The sequence below is a fragment of the Candoia aspera genome, chromosome 3 (assembly GCF_035149785.1).
Source record: "Candoia aspera isolate rCanAsp1 chromosome 3, rCanAsp1.hap2, whole genome shotgun sequence".
Classification (NCBI taxonomy): Eukaryota; Metazoa; Chordata; class Lepidosauria; order Squamata; family Boidae; genus Candoia; species Candoia aspera.
In genome coordinates this window covers 27,416,070-27,433,327 of record NC_086155.1, presented here as the reverse complement: position 1 = coordinate 27,433,327, position 17,258 = coordinate 27,416,070, and the positions used below count along the sequence as shown (strand labels likewise).

Sequence of the window (17,258 nt, the reverse complement as noted above, 5' to 3'; positions counted from 1 at the left end):
TCACCGAGCGGCGGCGTGCCCGAAGGGAAAGACCGATGATCGTCTGGGGAAGCCGTTGGGGAAATCTCCCTCTCTACTCAGGAAAACGAAGGCAGCCATGGCTGAAACTGAAGTGGAGGAGATTCCTTACTTCAGGGGCGAGGGGAAGCCCAATCTACTCCAGCCGGCGGGAAACGCCAACCACCTGCTTTAAAGAGCGCCTCTGGGCAGGTGGTGGAGGAGGGGCGTGAACATATTTCGATGAGTGGCAACTATCCCACACTGACCGTTAAAGTGAAGTTAGGCTCCCGCACAAGAACCGTTGAAGTTTGGGCATTGATCGATTCAGGGTGTTCACGGTGCTTGATGCACCCTGACGTGGTGGCTGCTTTGGAGTTGCCCAGCTTTCCACTACAATGTCCCATGATTTTCACCCAGCTGGATGGTTCTACGGTGGGGAGGGAAGCCAGTCACCCATTTCACAGGCATGGTGGCATTGCAAATGGGCAGCCACTGTGAGGGGCTGCTGTTTGTGGTAGCACCTGTGGGGGATCCATTAGTCATTCTGGGGATTCCTTGGTTGGTCCAACAAAACCCCTATATAAATCGGGTACACAGAACTTTGACTTTTGGGGATGGTTTCTATCAAGCCCCTGGGGAGGATGACGCTCTGGAGGCTGCAGTGGGGAGGGCGGCGGCAGCAACCCCGCATTTCACTGTCACCCCACTGGAGGGCTTGCCGGAGCAATACCAAAGCTTTGCGGATGTGTTTGGTGAGAAGGAAGCGGACCAACTTCCACCTCATCGAAAAACTGACTGTGCGATAGAGTTGGTCCCCAACGCGCAACTGCCCAAACCAAAAATCTATGTCATGACGCAAAAGGAACTGGCTGCGTAGCGGGAGTTTGTGGACAAAAACTTGGCCAGGGGTTTTATTGAACCAGCAAATTCGCCAGTGGGCGCCCCCGTCTTGTTTCGAGCGAAGGATGGGACACTGAGACTTTGTACAGATTACCGCGGATTAAATGAGGTCTCGATATTAAGCAAATATCCTCTGCCAATAATAAAAGACATGTTAGCACATCTGGCTAAGGGGAAAATCTTCTCTAAGCTGGATTTGCGGGAAGCCTATTTCCGCATCCACATACGGGAGGGGGATGAATGGAAGACTGCTTTCAATTGTCCTCTGGGTTCTTTTCAGTACAAGGTTTTGCCTTTTGGGTTGGCAGGGGCACCAGGGGTGTTCATGCAATTGATCAATGAAGTGTTACATGAACATTTGTTCAAGGGTGTACTGGTCTATTTCGATGAGGTTTTGATTTATACTGAAATGGAGGAGGAACATGAGCGCTTGGTGAAACAGGTGCTTAGCAAACTGAGAAAGGCTGAGCTTTATGCTAAACTTTCTAAGTGTGAATTTCATCAGACTCAGCTTGACTACCTGGGGTACAGGATCTCTGACAAGGGCATTGAAATGGATCCTGCGAAGATTCAAGCCACTTTGGGGTGGCAGCGCCTGCGTACCCGCAGGCAGCTCCAAAGTTTTCTTGGATTTTCCAACTATTATCGCCAATTCATCCAGGGGTTCGCCGAAATTGCATTGCCTCTCACTGATTTGTTACGTACGAAGGGGTTGAGGGACGCACGCAAGGTGAAGAACCCAGGGGCATTGCTCAGTTGGACACCTGAATGCCAGTTGGCTTTCGACACACTCAAAAGCCTGTTCACCGCTGAACCCATTCTTCAACACCCTGATCCCACTAAACCCTTTGTGGTTCAAGTGGATGCTTCCGATTTCTCAATTGGAGCGCTCTTGCTGAAAGCGGATGCTGGTGGCCGCCTGAAGCCCTGTGCGTATCTGTCCTGGAAATTTTCCGAGATGGAAAGGTGATGGCATGTTTGGGAAAAAGAAGCTTTTGCAGTCAAGGCTGCTTTGGAGGCATGGCGCCACCTCTTAGAGGGGGCTAAATGTCCTTTTGAAGTTTGGACTGACCATAAAAATTTGGAAGCGCTCAGCACGCCCTGTAAGCTCAGTCCTAAGCAGATCCGTTGGGCTCAATTTGTCAGTCGCTTTGACTTTAAGTTGAAGTTCATTCCAGGCAAGAAAAACTTCCTGGCTGATGCGCTTTCCCGCCTGCCACAGGATTCGGTCCACGCACCTGACGTTGTGGATACAGTGTGGACAGCACCCCAATTGGGGTTGCAAGCTGTCACACACAGTCAAACTCATGCACAGCTGCCCCCAGCTTCCATTTCACCGGCTGGGGGAAGAACGCCGATTCCCTCGCAATTGCAACAACAGTTTCTGCTAGAGCTGAAATCTGACACTTGGTTGCAAGCGAATAGAGACAATGTTACATTTGACAGAGGCTTCGCTTGGAAGCAAAACCACCTCTATGTCCCTGACAGTTTGCGAAGGGAAATTTTGATTAGGTCTCATGATGATAAAGTGGCTGGTCATTTTGGTTTTGCCAAAACCTTGCATCTGGTGCGCCGCCAATTCTGGTGGCCCACATTGAGACGTGATGTAAAAAGTTATATTGCTTCTTGTCCTGTCTGTGCCATGTCTAAATGGAAGGGGGGCAAACCGCAAGGGCTGCTGCAGCCGGTGGCTAGCCCCTCCCGTCCTTGGGAGGAGGTTTCCATGGATTTCATTGTGGATTTGCCTCCTAGTCAGAGAAAGACTGTGATTTGGGTAGTAAAGGACTACTTTTCTAAGCAAGCCCATTTCATTCCATGTGCTTCCATTCCGTCTGTGCAGCAGTTGGCCCACCTTTTTCTAATCCACATCTACTGGATTCACGGGAGCCCCTCCCGCTTGATCACAGACCACGGAACACAGTTCACTTCCCAATTTTGGAGGGCATTTTTAAAGCTGGTGGGTACCAAGCAGGCGTTGTCCACTGCATCACATCCGGAGACTGACGGATCTACAGAGGCTCTTAATTCGATCCTGGAGCAATTTTTGCAGGCATTTGTCAACTATCAGCAGGACAATTGGGTTGATCTGCTACCTTTTGCTGAGGTGGCTTATAACAACGCCGTCCATCAGAGCACGGGGCACACCCCTTTCCATACTGTGTTTGGCCAGGACTTTGTTCCCATTCCTGAGTTGCCTCAACCCTCCACACAGCCCTGCTCTGCTTCTGATTGGGCTGCTCAACTGGCTGATTTGTTGATTCAACAGGTGTTGGCTGATGCCCAATCTGCCTATAAACTGCACGCCGATAAGCGACAAGCCCTTCAACCTTTTAAAGTTGGTGATAAGGTCTACCTTTCCACTAAGTTCATTAAGTCCCCTCAGCCCTCGAAGAAATTGGCTCCTAAGTTTGTTGGACCTTTTCCCATTGTGGGAGTTGTTAACCCTGTCACGTTTAGACTCGATTTGCCATACAATCTGAAACGTTTACATCCTGTTTTTCATTGCAGCTTGCTCAAACCTGTCAACCACTCTGATCATTGGCATCCACGACCCCCACCTCCTGCTCTGATCATGATTGACGGACAGCAACATTTTGAGGTGAAGGAGGTCCTTGATTCTCGCAGACTTCGTGGCACCCTGCAGTACCTCATTCGGTGGAAACACTTTCCCCACCCTGAGTGGGTGTCTGCCCATGATGTTCACTCTCCTGTTTTAGTTAGACGCTTTCATCTAGCTTATCCTATGAAACCTGCTCCTTAGTATTTTTGGGGGGGCGGTATGTCATGTTCACCATTCCAATGTTGCCATTACATCGTAACGTTTCACATGTCATTTGGCTGATGCGTGTTTCGTCTGGGAGGGGAGGAGGATTCCATCTCGTGGGATTGTTATATGTTAGTAGCTGGATTGGAATGCGTTTGGGTTATCTTGTGTGTTCAAAGTTCCTTTCCCAGGAAATCAGCAGAAACGGTTACCAGCACCTGGGGGGGGGGGGGAGTTTGCAACGGCAGGGCGAGGGGAGGGATTACGTTTGAGCCGAGGGTTTTTCGTTTGTATTTGGTGTGCTTTTGCTCATTCTCAGCTTTCTCTGTATTTGCATACTATTCTTTAATAAATCAGATATCATTAAGTCCCTGCTTGTGAGTCTGAGTCTATTAGAGTAGGCAATCATTACACTCTTGAATATGTCAGAAATGGGTATATAGTACAGATCTTTTATATCCTTCTACTTGGAAAAAAAGAATGCTAACATGACTTTCTGTCCTGGTTTCAAACTGGACTCTAAAAAGATATTGATGCCTGGAACCATTTTAAAGACAGCAAGCTTAAGCTGACTACATTTATGTAAGTGAATAAAGCTCATCTTTCTTTTCTCCTCTGAAGAGAATGTAGGCTTTATATCTGAAAGCAGAATTCTAAAACAAAGCCATGTTTGATCAGCTACTATATTTATGTAATTTTAGAACTCTTTCTTGGTTTCCATTTTGTGGAAAAACTCTGCATCTATATCTTATCGTGTGTGTGCATGGATTGGATGAGATTTTGGCAAAATTCATGGAGAAGCCAAATTAATCATGCCGTATATATAAACTGACTAGTGTCATATTTTCCAACATGTCAACCATTCTGAAAAGATATCTCATACTCTATTTTTTTTACTTCTGCCTTGACTTTTTTTATATCCCTTTTTGATTTTCAGTATTTTTTTTTTTTTAAAGAAGTACCATTAGCAATTTCTTCTAATTGTTTACCAGGAAAATATCCAGAATTGCAAACAATCCAAAGATCACTACCTCCCAGCATTATATCTGAAGTTTCAAGGCTAGTTTGGCAATGGAGTATCATTCTTGGTGTAGTCATTCAGGATGAAGGTATTATTTAACTGCTACCTGCAGATATTCAAACTGAACTTATGATGGCCAAGTGCAAAATTATTAAGAATTCAATTAAACAAATCAGAATGAGAAATGAGAGCATAGTTGTTTCAACATGTAGACAAAATATGACAAAACAATCCAGTAACTGTCAAAATGTTTGCATTTTTATGACAGTTCTTTTCCTGAACTGATAATCACCTGTGCTCATGAGGCTGGGTGGGCTGCAAGTGGTCACCTGTTGCCTACTTATTACTGCTAAGAACAAGAAAAACAGTTTCCAGGCAGCATGCATGAGAGAGAAAAGAAAAAGGGAAATAAAAATAAAAATGTGCCACTTCAGAAAACTGTATTTTAATTCTAAGAATCTGCACTCAGAATTTTTTTTATATACTGTATGTATGTATATATATACAGTATATATATATATATATATATATATATATATATAAGATAAAGAACCATTTATGAGTCCTCTGCCTTTGTTTCAATTAGAATTAATGAAACATGTTCTGCATTACATGAATCAGTTGTTTACCTTTCACAAGATAATGTAATTTTCACAAATAAAGTGTCAGTACTAACAGATATTGTTTCGGGAGAAAGAAAAATATCAGTTCACAAGAAAAAAAGAAACCCAGCTCAAATTAAAGAATATAAATATATATGTCATTAAAGAACTAAGGGTTCAATAACAGATTTTTTTTTCAATTAAAATTCTGTGGCAGAGAACAAGTAAATTGAGGTTTAATTATCATCTTATTTGAAAGGAATGCTTGGTTCACTAATGATGCACATTCAGGTTGATAAACATGTTCATTTATTTTTTATTTTATCCTGGATAGAGTCCCACCTCTTTCTCATTTATACATAACTAGTTTTTCATGGATACAAGTTAAAGAATGAAAAAGACTAAAGTCACTAAACAGACTATACTATTAATAAAGAAAAAAAGGAAGATAATAGTTTTATATTCCATTTGAGGGATATGCAAATGAAATGTAGAGTAGCTGCAGATGAGTACATCAATCATATTTAATGCTAAGATGTAAATTTGAATATACTGAACATTTTTAATAAATTTAGGAAATTCACAATTTGGAATAAAACAGGATATATTATATATAAATAACAGAGATATATATTTAGTCTTTTCTTTTCAGTTGACCTAACTGAAAGGAAAATTATTTGCATCTTTGTTAAATTTATAAGTACACACATATACACAAAAATACAGGCATTCCTCATTTAGCAACTGCCTCATTTAGCAACCACTTGCAGTTATGACAGTGATGAAAAAGTAACTTTACAACCAATCCTTGCATTGACAACCTTCACAGGTCTGTTAAGCAAAGGAAAGCTGAAGTAAGATCATAAGCACAGCCACAATTTCACTTAGCAACTGCTTCACTTAACAACTAAGTTGCTGGTCCCAATTATGGTTGCTAAACAAGGACTAAACTGATTGACTTTTGAGCTGATTTAGGAAGACAATTCTTGCTTCGTTCAAGGACTAACCAAAATATCTGTCCCCCATATTTTAATTAGGTGAATAGTTGGCTTTGGGATGAAGGAGTCATGAGTTGATTTCCAAATGATTATGGAGAAAAGGATTAATTTCTTTATCAATGTTTTATTCTTTTTCATTATTTTTAAAGTTCAAAAGGCACAGAAATGGCAGAAAGATCTGGTATCCACTCCCCCACCCCTTAATTAAACAGGACTTTCATCCTACAAAGGGAAACCAATGTGCATGCTTTCTTATTTTTCAGAATGAATTGATGTTGCCTGAAGACTATTTGATTACCATAGAAGGACTGCTGGATTGACATAAATGAAGTTGGTAACTTTGACATCACTTTAAAAGAGGACAAATATACGATAGGAGGAAAAAAATGAGTAGAAATGGAAGAAGCTACCTCCTAGGTGCTGATATTAAATATCCCCTTCCTGTTTTTTTCCCCCCTCTCTAATTTTTTTTTCAGTCCAGCCCACCTCATTTAGTTCCATGTCAGGGAATTTCATATTTCATTTTATAAATCACCATTCACCCAAACTCCTGAAATGAAAAAGAATTAAGTTTGACTTAGTTTCTACATTCTTTAGCAATTGTCATGGGGTTTTACGTCAGATACTCTTGTTACTAAGTGTAACATAATCTGTTTTGACATTTTACACCAGCTTCTAATACTTCATTTTGGAGGCACTGGTAATTACTGTTTATTACAATTGGAAATGCAGAAATGCTATCCCATGCTGGAAGACCATGATACTCCACAGTAAGACTGTGGAATCAAACAAGAGAACAGACAGTTTCCCAGTTTATTCAGGAACACTAGAACAAAGGCAGAAAGAAATCAGGGAAAGAGTAGAGCAACTTTGGAGAAACAGTTCTGGGCCAAGCGCATTGCAAAGGGGAAGAAGTTACTGGTCCTTCACTATCTCAGAAGAGAGCAGAACATGCAGAAAGTAACTCTATGACATACAGTAAACAACATGAAGGTGAACAGCCAATGAAGAATAAACCATTCCTTCTTTGGGGGAAACAAACATACATGTTTACATGTATGTTTTTCTTAAAGGATTGGATCACCATGATGCTCTTTCTCCATGCATGCTGTATGGCCTTTGGTGACTAGGTGTGTGTGCCTTCAAGTCAGTATTGACTCCTGGTGACTGCCTGGACAAGTCGTTGCAGTTTTCTTGGCAAAAATTTGGAAGTGGTTTTCCACTGCCTCCTTCCTAGGGTGAGACAGGTGACTAGGAGCCACACTTAAATTTTGGGGGGACCCTGAGGACCACCGTTGGTGGGATTATGAAGCTAAATCAAGGAGCTGTTTTTTTCCCCATTAGTCTTGGAAAAAGATATGTAGAGTTCTTAATTTTTAAAACTCTATTATAAGCCTATTGTAAGAGAGGCTATTGTGTATTACCTCCGCCAAAATGATGAGAAATTGTGTCAATAATTCTAAGCATTAATGGTTACAGGCAGCTTTAGCAGCCACCAAGAAGCTAGCTTGAGGGATGTTGTTCACCCATGCTATATGGATTCGTGTTCTTGCCCTGAGGGGGAAAAAAGGAAGAATAGTGATGTTCAGGATTATCCTTCTTAATTTAAATTGGTTAAGGAAGCCTAATCTAGTGGGGAACTTCTTTATCACAACCATGATAAAGACTTGACTTTTTCAGTTCTGATAACACAAATTTCTTTTTCCTCTCTTTTAAAAACACACACACACACACAAACCAAATTTCAGAGATTTTAGAATGAGGAAAACAATTTAAGTCAATTTAAGTCAATTATTATTTAAGTCAAATGAGGAACAATTTTAAAAAATGTGTTTTGCCAGCATATGGTAACAAATAGCAAGCTAATCAAACTGTAAATGATGGATTATCTTTTTGACTACTCTTTCCTGTATAGTTTGAGGAGAAATAAAGTAATTAGAAAAGGCAAGTCACACATGAACAAAATTCATAAATATAGGTTAGGGTTACAGAGTTTTTTTCATTAAAATTAAATTGTCTATATACACACCCACATGTAGGTTTACATTCATACACACTTGCAGGTGAAATAAAAGAAAGACCACTATAATATAAAATATAGCAGTCTTTCCACAATATTTGAGTTGTACCTGTTTACTCATCCAAAGAGTATTAATATAATAATGACCTTTATCAGGAACCAAGAGTTCTCTCAGACATAACACAGTTTTGTCATAATCTCTATTCAGGTGTTCTATTCCGGGTAAGCTCCACCTCCACAGATATAACTCAAGAGATTCCTATTACATGTTTAGCATAATTACCTATAGGTTGAAAGCCTTCACATGTACAGCTGTAGCTCACTGACTTTCACACAAGCCAGGAGCCTGCATTAAAAGGGTCATGGTTTATATGGAAGTCAAAGAGTATACAGTTATACTGTATATACAAAGGTGTTTCTCCTTTAGGTTGATATATTAAACCTATGGCACATCTGTTTGTGGGAGAAGACATCATTTCAACAACATTAGCAGAAGGCCCAGAATCAGATAACAGCTACCAATTGCTCTAGTTCTCTAAGAAGTGTACTTGAGAGTAGACAGGAAGACACTACATTACTAGGTGCTTGCTTATCTATTTATTGGCCACCATAACTCAAAACTCTGAGCAACATACAATTAAAAGCCATAATAACACCTTAAAAAAAGAGAGAAAAAACAAAAAGAAACTTCACATAACAGAGGGAAACACATATCAAACAATTCAGAGCTTGGGGGAAAGCCAACTTGTATTTATTTATTTATTTATTTTCTATCCTGCCTTTATTATCTTTATAAATTTCTCAAGGCAGGGAACATACCTATTACTCCTTCCTCCTCCTATTTTCACCACAATAACCCTGTGAGGTGAGTTGGGCTGAGAGAGAGTGATAGGTCCTCCTAAGGTGGGACTAGAACTCACAGTCTCCTGGTTTCTTGCTCATTGTCGAAGGCTTGAACGATCAGCGCAGTCCAAATCTCTGGGGGGATACTATTCTAAAGGGCAGGTGCTACAACAGAGAAGGCATACTTCCTAGGTCCCATTAGATAACACTGATTAACAGATGGGACACAAAATGCACTCACTCCATCAGGTCTTATGGGGCAAGCAGAAATGATGGGAAAGAGATGGTCCTTTAGATAGTCTGAGCCTATGCCATGAAGAGCTTTATAGATGGTAACAAGCACCTTGAACTGCACATGGAAGCTCTGTGGTAATCAGTTCAGATCACTTAGCAAAAGTATTACATGGGAGTACTGAGGTATGTCCATAACTGCTTATGCTGCTGCATTCTGGACCAGTTGTACCTTCTGAGTAGGCTTCAATGGCAGCCTCATGTACAGCACATTGAAGTAGTCGACAAGATATCAGTGATCATGAGAATGGACCCCTGATTCAGGCAAGAGGACAACTGGTGCACAGATGAATATGTATTAAGTCCTTCCTGGCCACAGCTGCTATCTCTTCATCAAGCAGGAGCTGTGAGGCTTGGACAACCCCAAATTGTGCACCAGCTCTGAATGGAGAAGCATAATCCCATTCAGAACAAAGGATTGAAAATCACCAGGACTGTAAGATCAATATACCTATAGCCACTTGGACTTTTCAGGTTCAAGTCTGAGTCTGTTCCTCCCCATCAGACCTGAACAGCTTCCAGTCACTGAGACATGATCTTGACAGCATCACTTGCTTGAGCAGGGGTTGAGACATATAGCTGAGTATCATCAGCATCCTGATAGTACCTAACCCGTCAACAAAGGATATTGTCCAACAGGTTCATTTAGATGTTAAACAGGAGAGGCAAGAGCATTGAGCCCTGAGATGCCTGCAAACCAGTGGCTTCAGGTTGGATCTCTCCCACACATCAACATCAACTGGAACCAGCCACAGAGAAAAGAAACCCTTTGAGAGTGTAAATGCCATGCCTCTCACTCTCAGACACTGCAGCTGGTCCAAAAGGATAGAAACATTCCCTCTATATATTTTTAAGATTATTCTTTAAAATACGGTATGTCTGAATAGGACTTTAAGGGCTGCTGCTGCTGCTGCTGCTGCTGATGGTGATGAATTTATTATAGCTGCCCATTCCAATACGCTCCATAGCCTTCCTATATCTCAAATAATTTATAAGCATTTCTAAGTCAGAAAAGACCAAAAAAAAAAAAGGCTGTATAACAGTTGTAAAGAACAAATAGTTGTTCTTGCTTGCCTCTCTTTTGAAGGCCATTATTATTACAATTTTTCAGCCAAAGTTACTTTCTTTTCGAGTCACACACTAGTGTTATTTCTGAAGCTCCTTCTTTGTCCAAAGTAACAGACCACATATATATATCCTAATTTGCCGTATGCCTCAAATGCTTACATGTTTCTACTATAAAACTATTTCAAGATGAAGATAAATGAAATGAATAAATGAAATGCCTACTCTCTTTTGATAGATGCCTAAGAGTGCAGATGTTTCCTTCTTACACCTACATTTCATCTTTCACACCCCATTGCTAAAAAAACTGAGATTTTTTTAAAAGAAGAATTTCTAATAAAACAACATGAAAAGTGCTTTTTCTATGTTATTTTGGAAAAGGGTTAATTAAGAATCTACTTCCCAGCATTAAAGAGAAAGTAGGGAGTCCAAATTTCTTGGCATGAAGAAAACAATTCAGAAATTAACTTTTGGGGTTCTCAAACTTCACCATACTATAACCACCTAAAATAATAAATGAATGATAAATGAATGTACAGCTCTTACCATACTTTCTGGAGTTAGGCTTAGCACTACAGTTTGACTGGTCATCATTAGCTTTTCCATTTTTTTCCCTATAACTCGTGGTTATCTACAGTATGTTTCTCTTTTCTTTTCTTTGGCCTCCCTGCCCCCTCCCTCAGCATATTTTATCTTTTACTGTGCAATAAATAACATTAAATTAAAATAGTTTTTTTTTTCCAATTTGAAACCAAGAAATTAAAAAAAAAAAAAGATAGACAGGATAAAAATACTGAATTTCCCCAATTCATACACTTTTACAAACACAGCAAAGGCTATGGATACATGGCTGCCTGCCACACTGGAAGTTACCTGCTGGTAGGAAACCATCTGTCAATGACCATAGGTTGAGCCATCTCTCAAACCTTGCTCTGGGCTTTTGTTCCTTACTTTTCCTTAGCAAACTGGAAGCAAGTTTTAATAGAGTACTCCCACTTTGCCCATGCAAGCCTGATCAGCTATAAATAACTTTTATGGCCTCCTTCAAAGTTGTTCAGGACATCCCAGGGGGCTGCAACCCACAGTCTGAGATCCCATGGTTTTGGGGTTTTTTGTAAAATAAGGATGTAGACTTTTTTTTTCAAAGCTCAGGAGAGAAGCTGAGAAAAATGCTAATCCATGTTCCAGTCAGAGCTTTCAGACTTTAAAACTCCATCAGCCCTGCAAACACCTTCCTTCTTTCACTTCCCTTAGCTTTCTTTCCAACTAAGAATTATAGTGGGAAAAACAGCAGGAGAATGGGAGTAGTTTCTTCCCCTCTAACACCTCCTTCTGGAACAGTGATAAATAGCATATCAAATAGAGAAAGCCAGTGGTTGATGGGACATGGAGTTCTTAACTAGCAAGGTTTGTTCCCTGAAAAGGCTGTTCTTTCATTTCTATGTGCATGTTTCCGCTGCTTCTCTCCCCTGATTTGGAAGAAAGCAAAATGGAAGTGGTGGGATGAATGTTTTTGGAGAACTAGTAGGGAAGACTTTTGGATGACAAGTCTGAAGGCTCCAATTTAACCTGAGTCACTTTTTAAAAGGATTTTTGATGTCATTTTAATGTGATTTTTGTGAGCCTGAGGTTTCATCTCGAGACAGTTGCAGAAGAATTCCCTTGCATTCCTGTTACTACAATATGGTTTTCTGATAGGTATTTCTGCATCAGTGTTTCAAGATTTTCAATCAATTCCCTTCCATTTTAAGGAGAAGAAATAATACAGTACATTCAGATGTGATTCAATGAGTTGAATTCTGGGATCTTCACATACCTTAGCCATTTTTTTTTTTTAGCCAAGTTTTGCTGAATGAGCTATGATGGCTGGGTTCACACATAATGCTAAGCCACAAACCTGATCTTACAAATCCCACTGTATTAAGCTAGAACTAAGCACATGACATTATGTCTTGCTTCATATCACAGAGCCTTTTCATAGCTGTGAACTTTAGCAGAACACCGCTTTTGCTGATGGAAACAGCTGCCAGTGTAATGATGAATTGTCCTGACTCTTTTCAGTATTATTTTGTGGCTGGTTGGTATTCTGTGATATGGAAAACAGAAGGATAAGGCTGTATAAATCATGGTGTAAAGACAGGACAAGGTCAGGTTCATTGAAACAGAGAATAGAACTGGGGTTGCCAAGCCATTCCTTTGATGCTATAAATATAGCTAATGAAGAAAGGCCTATAAAGAGGAATTTATTGTCAGTATGGAAGATATATTGTGGAGGAAAAGAATATTCTATACATGAAGTTTAAATGTAATGATGAAGTTCTTTATTTGCTTAAAATGCTCTAGTTATTTCTACTAAAATAAGAGACCAATGAAGATATCCATGACTCCATTGATACTAGTTTTTCTTATTTCTGGAATGTTGTTTTAAATCACTAAACAAGGCAGAAGATACAGTGTAAAAGACGATTAGGAGCATTTACAATGTGTATATAGCTACTTGTCTTACTCCTTAATTGTTATACATTAGGAGGAGGTTTCCCCAGATATTTAAATATTGTGTTAATACCCAGTGAATTTTATATCTTGACAATGATCAAAGTATAAAACTACAAGAATGAAAGCTACAGGAAAAATAAAACCATAACATGAGAAAATGGGCATTGAAATAAATTGAACATAGTAATTCTGTTATTCAGCTTGATACCAATGTGAAATTTGGAGAAAATTTTATCTACATTAAACTAACTGTAAGGCAGTTTTTAAATATATGTATTTTTCCCATCTCTGTAACTGTGTTCAAGGACATGTTTACTGAGGCTAGAGATCTGGCTGACAGGAATTCTCCCTCTTTATTTCTTGTTACAAATAAATTGCTTTATTGGCACCTTTGCTTGCAAAGCTACCTGTCTGATTCTTTTATATTCTCCAGAGGTTCATAAGAATGACAATAATCAAAAATATACTAGGGTACCTATCATGCCTTTCCACGGGAATCACATCTTTGTCATTTAGATTGAGGTGTGACAAATTTATTTTAACAAAGCACTGCTATTCTGTTTAGATTAAGCTAAACACTAGTGTGTGGCCAATGGTTTCATTTCTCACCTTGAATTAGCATTAATCTTAAGTAATTCTTGTCAAGGTCCCTGGAGATACATCAGTGAAACTTGTACAAAGCCAGGATCAAATCAAGACTGAACTTTTAGACATTGTGAAAACAGTCTCATTGGAAATCAAGGCATGTGCTCTCTTTTGAATTCTGTTTACCAGCTTGATTATCACTTCCACATCATTATCAAAACTGAAAGCTCTGCCTAGAGCATTGCACTCTTAAAAGCATAAAAACTATTTGAAAGAAAGTAGAGAGAGAAAAGAGATCTTTTTAAAAACAACAGCAATATTGCCTTTTCTGGTTAAATCAACATATGGATATTCCATTTTGAGGCACCCGCCTCATTCCCAATGTATTTGTTAGGTATAGTTTAAATGACAATAACTATTTTTTAGAAAACCAGCCTTGTTATTCTGTGGTAACAAAAGCAAGAAACATCTAGGGGCATCTTAAAGATCATTTGGTGCTTGTACGTTACATCACTGCAGGAATTTGTTTCTATGATTAAGGAAAGGGGAAAGAGATCTTCAACATACCTTTGGTGGCCAGCCGGACACAATTTATTTTGGTCTCCTGAAAATGACAGAATACGAAAGAACATCAGATTGTTTCTTTATGAAACATTTAAGGAGGGACAATATTCTTCAGCTAGAGTCATACATAAAGAGTATTTCTGGAATATCTATGCCTAGCACAATAAATCTAGCACTGAGCACACAATGAGAATGGTTTAGAAGTGCTTTGGACCTGACATGAATGCAAGCATACACCTCTCATCTACTATTCATTTAAAGGAACATTATCTTTTTCAGATTCCCACTGCTTTAAGAGTCACCATAACTTTGATGATGAATTCCTTATAGGATACCAATTTTTTTTCATGCTTATATGGAAACCTGAAAAAGATCAGGTTGCTTTAATGAACAGCTGAGAAATGCTATTTTTGCATGAGACTTGAAGCACTTCACCCAAATCATTTTTGAAGAGTATTCAGCCCTACTAAATGCAAATTGATACCGCTGTGAATAAAGCCCAAGTGCTACTGTCAGGGAATAGAGTGGGGATATAAAACAAATTCAGTATGCACATCAGTGTAAGGGAAATGGTACTGTCTGCCAAAAAGGACAAACATACACAGGCATAAATAGAGTCCTCTAATATCCATCATGCTCTAGTCAAACACTTTCAATATATATAAGGAAATATATGTTTGAGAAAAATATGCCTAGCATAAGAATGTAAAACTTGAAAAAAAAATGTTTACAAACCTCTGTACAGAAGAGTATTAGAGATAGTTACAAATGATTTCTTTTTTGCAGAAAACTGATAGAATATAAAAATATAGGAAAACCTTGGAAACCATACAGATTTTATTTAGACTCATTTGTATATCTCTCATTCAGAATAATCTTTATGCATAATTTAAGAACACACACTTCATACACATAATCAGGTTGGACCTTGTAATTTGTCTTTATAGCTCTGAAAAATATATTTATTGGGTGCTAATAAACTACAGATGTTGCTTTCTTCCTCTTTTTTACACTGTAAAAAATGTGTCTCCAGGTAACAAACATTTTATAAATTATTGTATATCATAGGGCTCCATTAATATGGCTTTTTTGTGCACATTTTGCAAGCATTAAAATAGCACTATAATCTCAAATATTTAAGATTTTCACCTTATTGTATTTTAATAATAATAATAATTCTAAAAAATTGGAGCAATACTTCATTATAGCAAATACATTTTCTGGTTGGATAAGCTAAAAACATGACTCTACATCCTCTGGCACCCATACATTGATTATGTCTTGCTTCCACAATACTTCTTTAAGCAGCCTGTCCTAATGCTAATATTTCTACTAGTTGACCAATATAAGAGGGCAGCTGTACCAAATTAACTTTTAAAAAGGTACTATCCCCCCCTTCAGAAGTATCCAGAATACCTCCAGATCTGAACCAACTTTGATCTGAAGAAGTCTAAGAGGAAACTGGCTGATCCAGAGACTTTAGGAGGGTACTTAAGAAACATATTTTAACCCCATATTTTTGAACATCCTACAAACTTATCAAAGCCTCCATCAAACAAAAAGATCAGACAGATGGGTGGGCAGAGGCACAGGCAGAGGTTTTCTGATTGACAATTCTAGCTTCCAGTTATGGAATGACTTTATCAGAGCTTTACTTTTTTATTTATTTTCTTTTGCTTCAAATTACACTAAATTTTGGAGACACATAAGCTCTGTCCAGGTGTTAAAGTTCTAGAGTTCATCACAGGAGTGCTCTGCATAAGTCCCCAACTCAACTGTCACTGAATTGAGATTGGTTTCTGGACACATTTGGCAATTGAGAAGAGTTGCTTTTCATTCCTCACACGTTGAATATATGGCTTTGCACAGAGTCCCCTCATCCTTAATTTATGTCTAGTAAAAAAAAAAAAAATGGTTGCACAAGACGGACATGCCATCCTGCTAAGGACAATACACATTGCCACATTTAATTATCAGTTGTGGTGCAGATTTTGCGTGGGAAAAATGTAGTTTGTTCCATATCACCTCCCCTGCTTCTTAGAACAAAATGACATCTCAGCTTTGAGTTTTGGGATTGATATCTGAGGCCCATAACAATGCTAGTGCTTAGTATAACACTCTGTGGGCATATTTGTATTGGCTTGTAATACATACAATAAAGAACAGGGATAGGTCAAAGTCTGAAATCTGAACACTCTGCAGTGCCAATCTGGGATAATTATTATGTCTCAGTTGGTATTAAATTCTACAGTACAGCTAATGGGGGTATGACTTCTTGACATCCAATATCCTTCTACTATAGGGTAGGGTTGGATAATAATGAGGTATCTACTTTTACTTCAGCAAAGGATCGTTACCTTGTCGTGGTGCTGGAGCTTGAGCACCTCAATGATGCCATGAGCTAAACCATGAAGGGCCACCCAAGATGGGAAGGTCATGACAGAGACGTCAGACTAAATGCAAACTCTGGGGAACATAATGGCAACCCACCCCAGTATTCTTGCTGTGAAAACTAAATGGATCAGTACAACCATCGGAAGATGAGACCCCCAGGTCGGAAGATGCTACTGGGGAGGAACAGAGTAGGAGTTCAACTAGCCCCAGACGTGATGACGAGCTAGCTAAAAGCCGAAAGGACAGCTAGCAGCCGACGGTGCTGGTGGTGAACAGCGAATCCGATGTTCTAAGGATCAACACACCACTGGAACCTGGAATGTAAGATCTATGAGCCGGGGCAAATTGGATGTGGTTATTGGTGAGATGTCAAGATTAAAGATAGACATTCTGGGCGTCAGTGAACTGAAATGGACTGGAATGGGCCACTTCACATCAAATGTCCACCAGATCTACTACTGTGGACAAGAGGACCACAGAAGAAATGGAGTAGCCTTCATAATTAATAGTAAAGTGGCTAAAGAGTGCTTGGATACAATCCAAAAAATGAATGAATGATCTCAATTCGAATTCAGGGCAAGCCATCTAGCATCACAGTGATCCAAATATATGCCCCAACCACAGATGCTGAAGAAGCAGTTCTATGAGGATCTGCAGCACCTACTGGACAACAGGATAACAATATTGGGGATAGCTTTGACAGTGTGGTCAGTGA

General features: G+C 39.4%; 1 protein-coding gene across 1 annotated transcript in view; it reads right to left on the bottom strand.

The window, feature by feature from the left end:
- PTPRT (protein tyrosine phosphatase receptor type T) overlaps nucleotides 1-17,258 on the bottom strand; it is a 761,196-nt gene that overhangs the window by 115,614 nt on the left and 628,324 nt on the right. Inside the window, exon 13 of the mRNA XM_063297181.1 lies at nucleotides 14,153-14,189. Within this exon, the coding sequence (XP_063153251.1) occupies nucleotides 14,153-14,189 (37 nt within the window). The remainder of the gene's footprint in view (nucleotides 1-14,152; nucleotides 14,190-17,258) is intronic.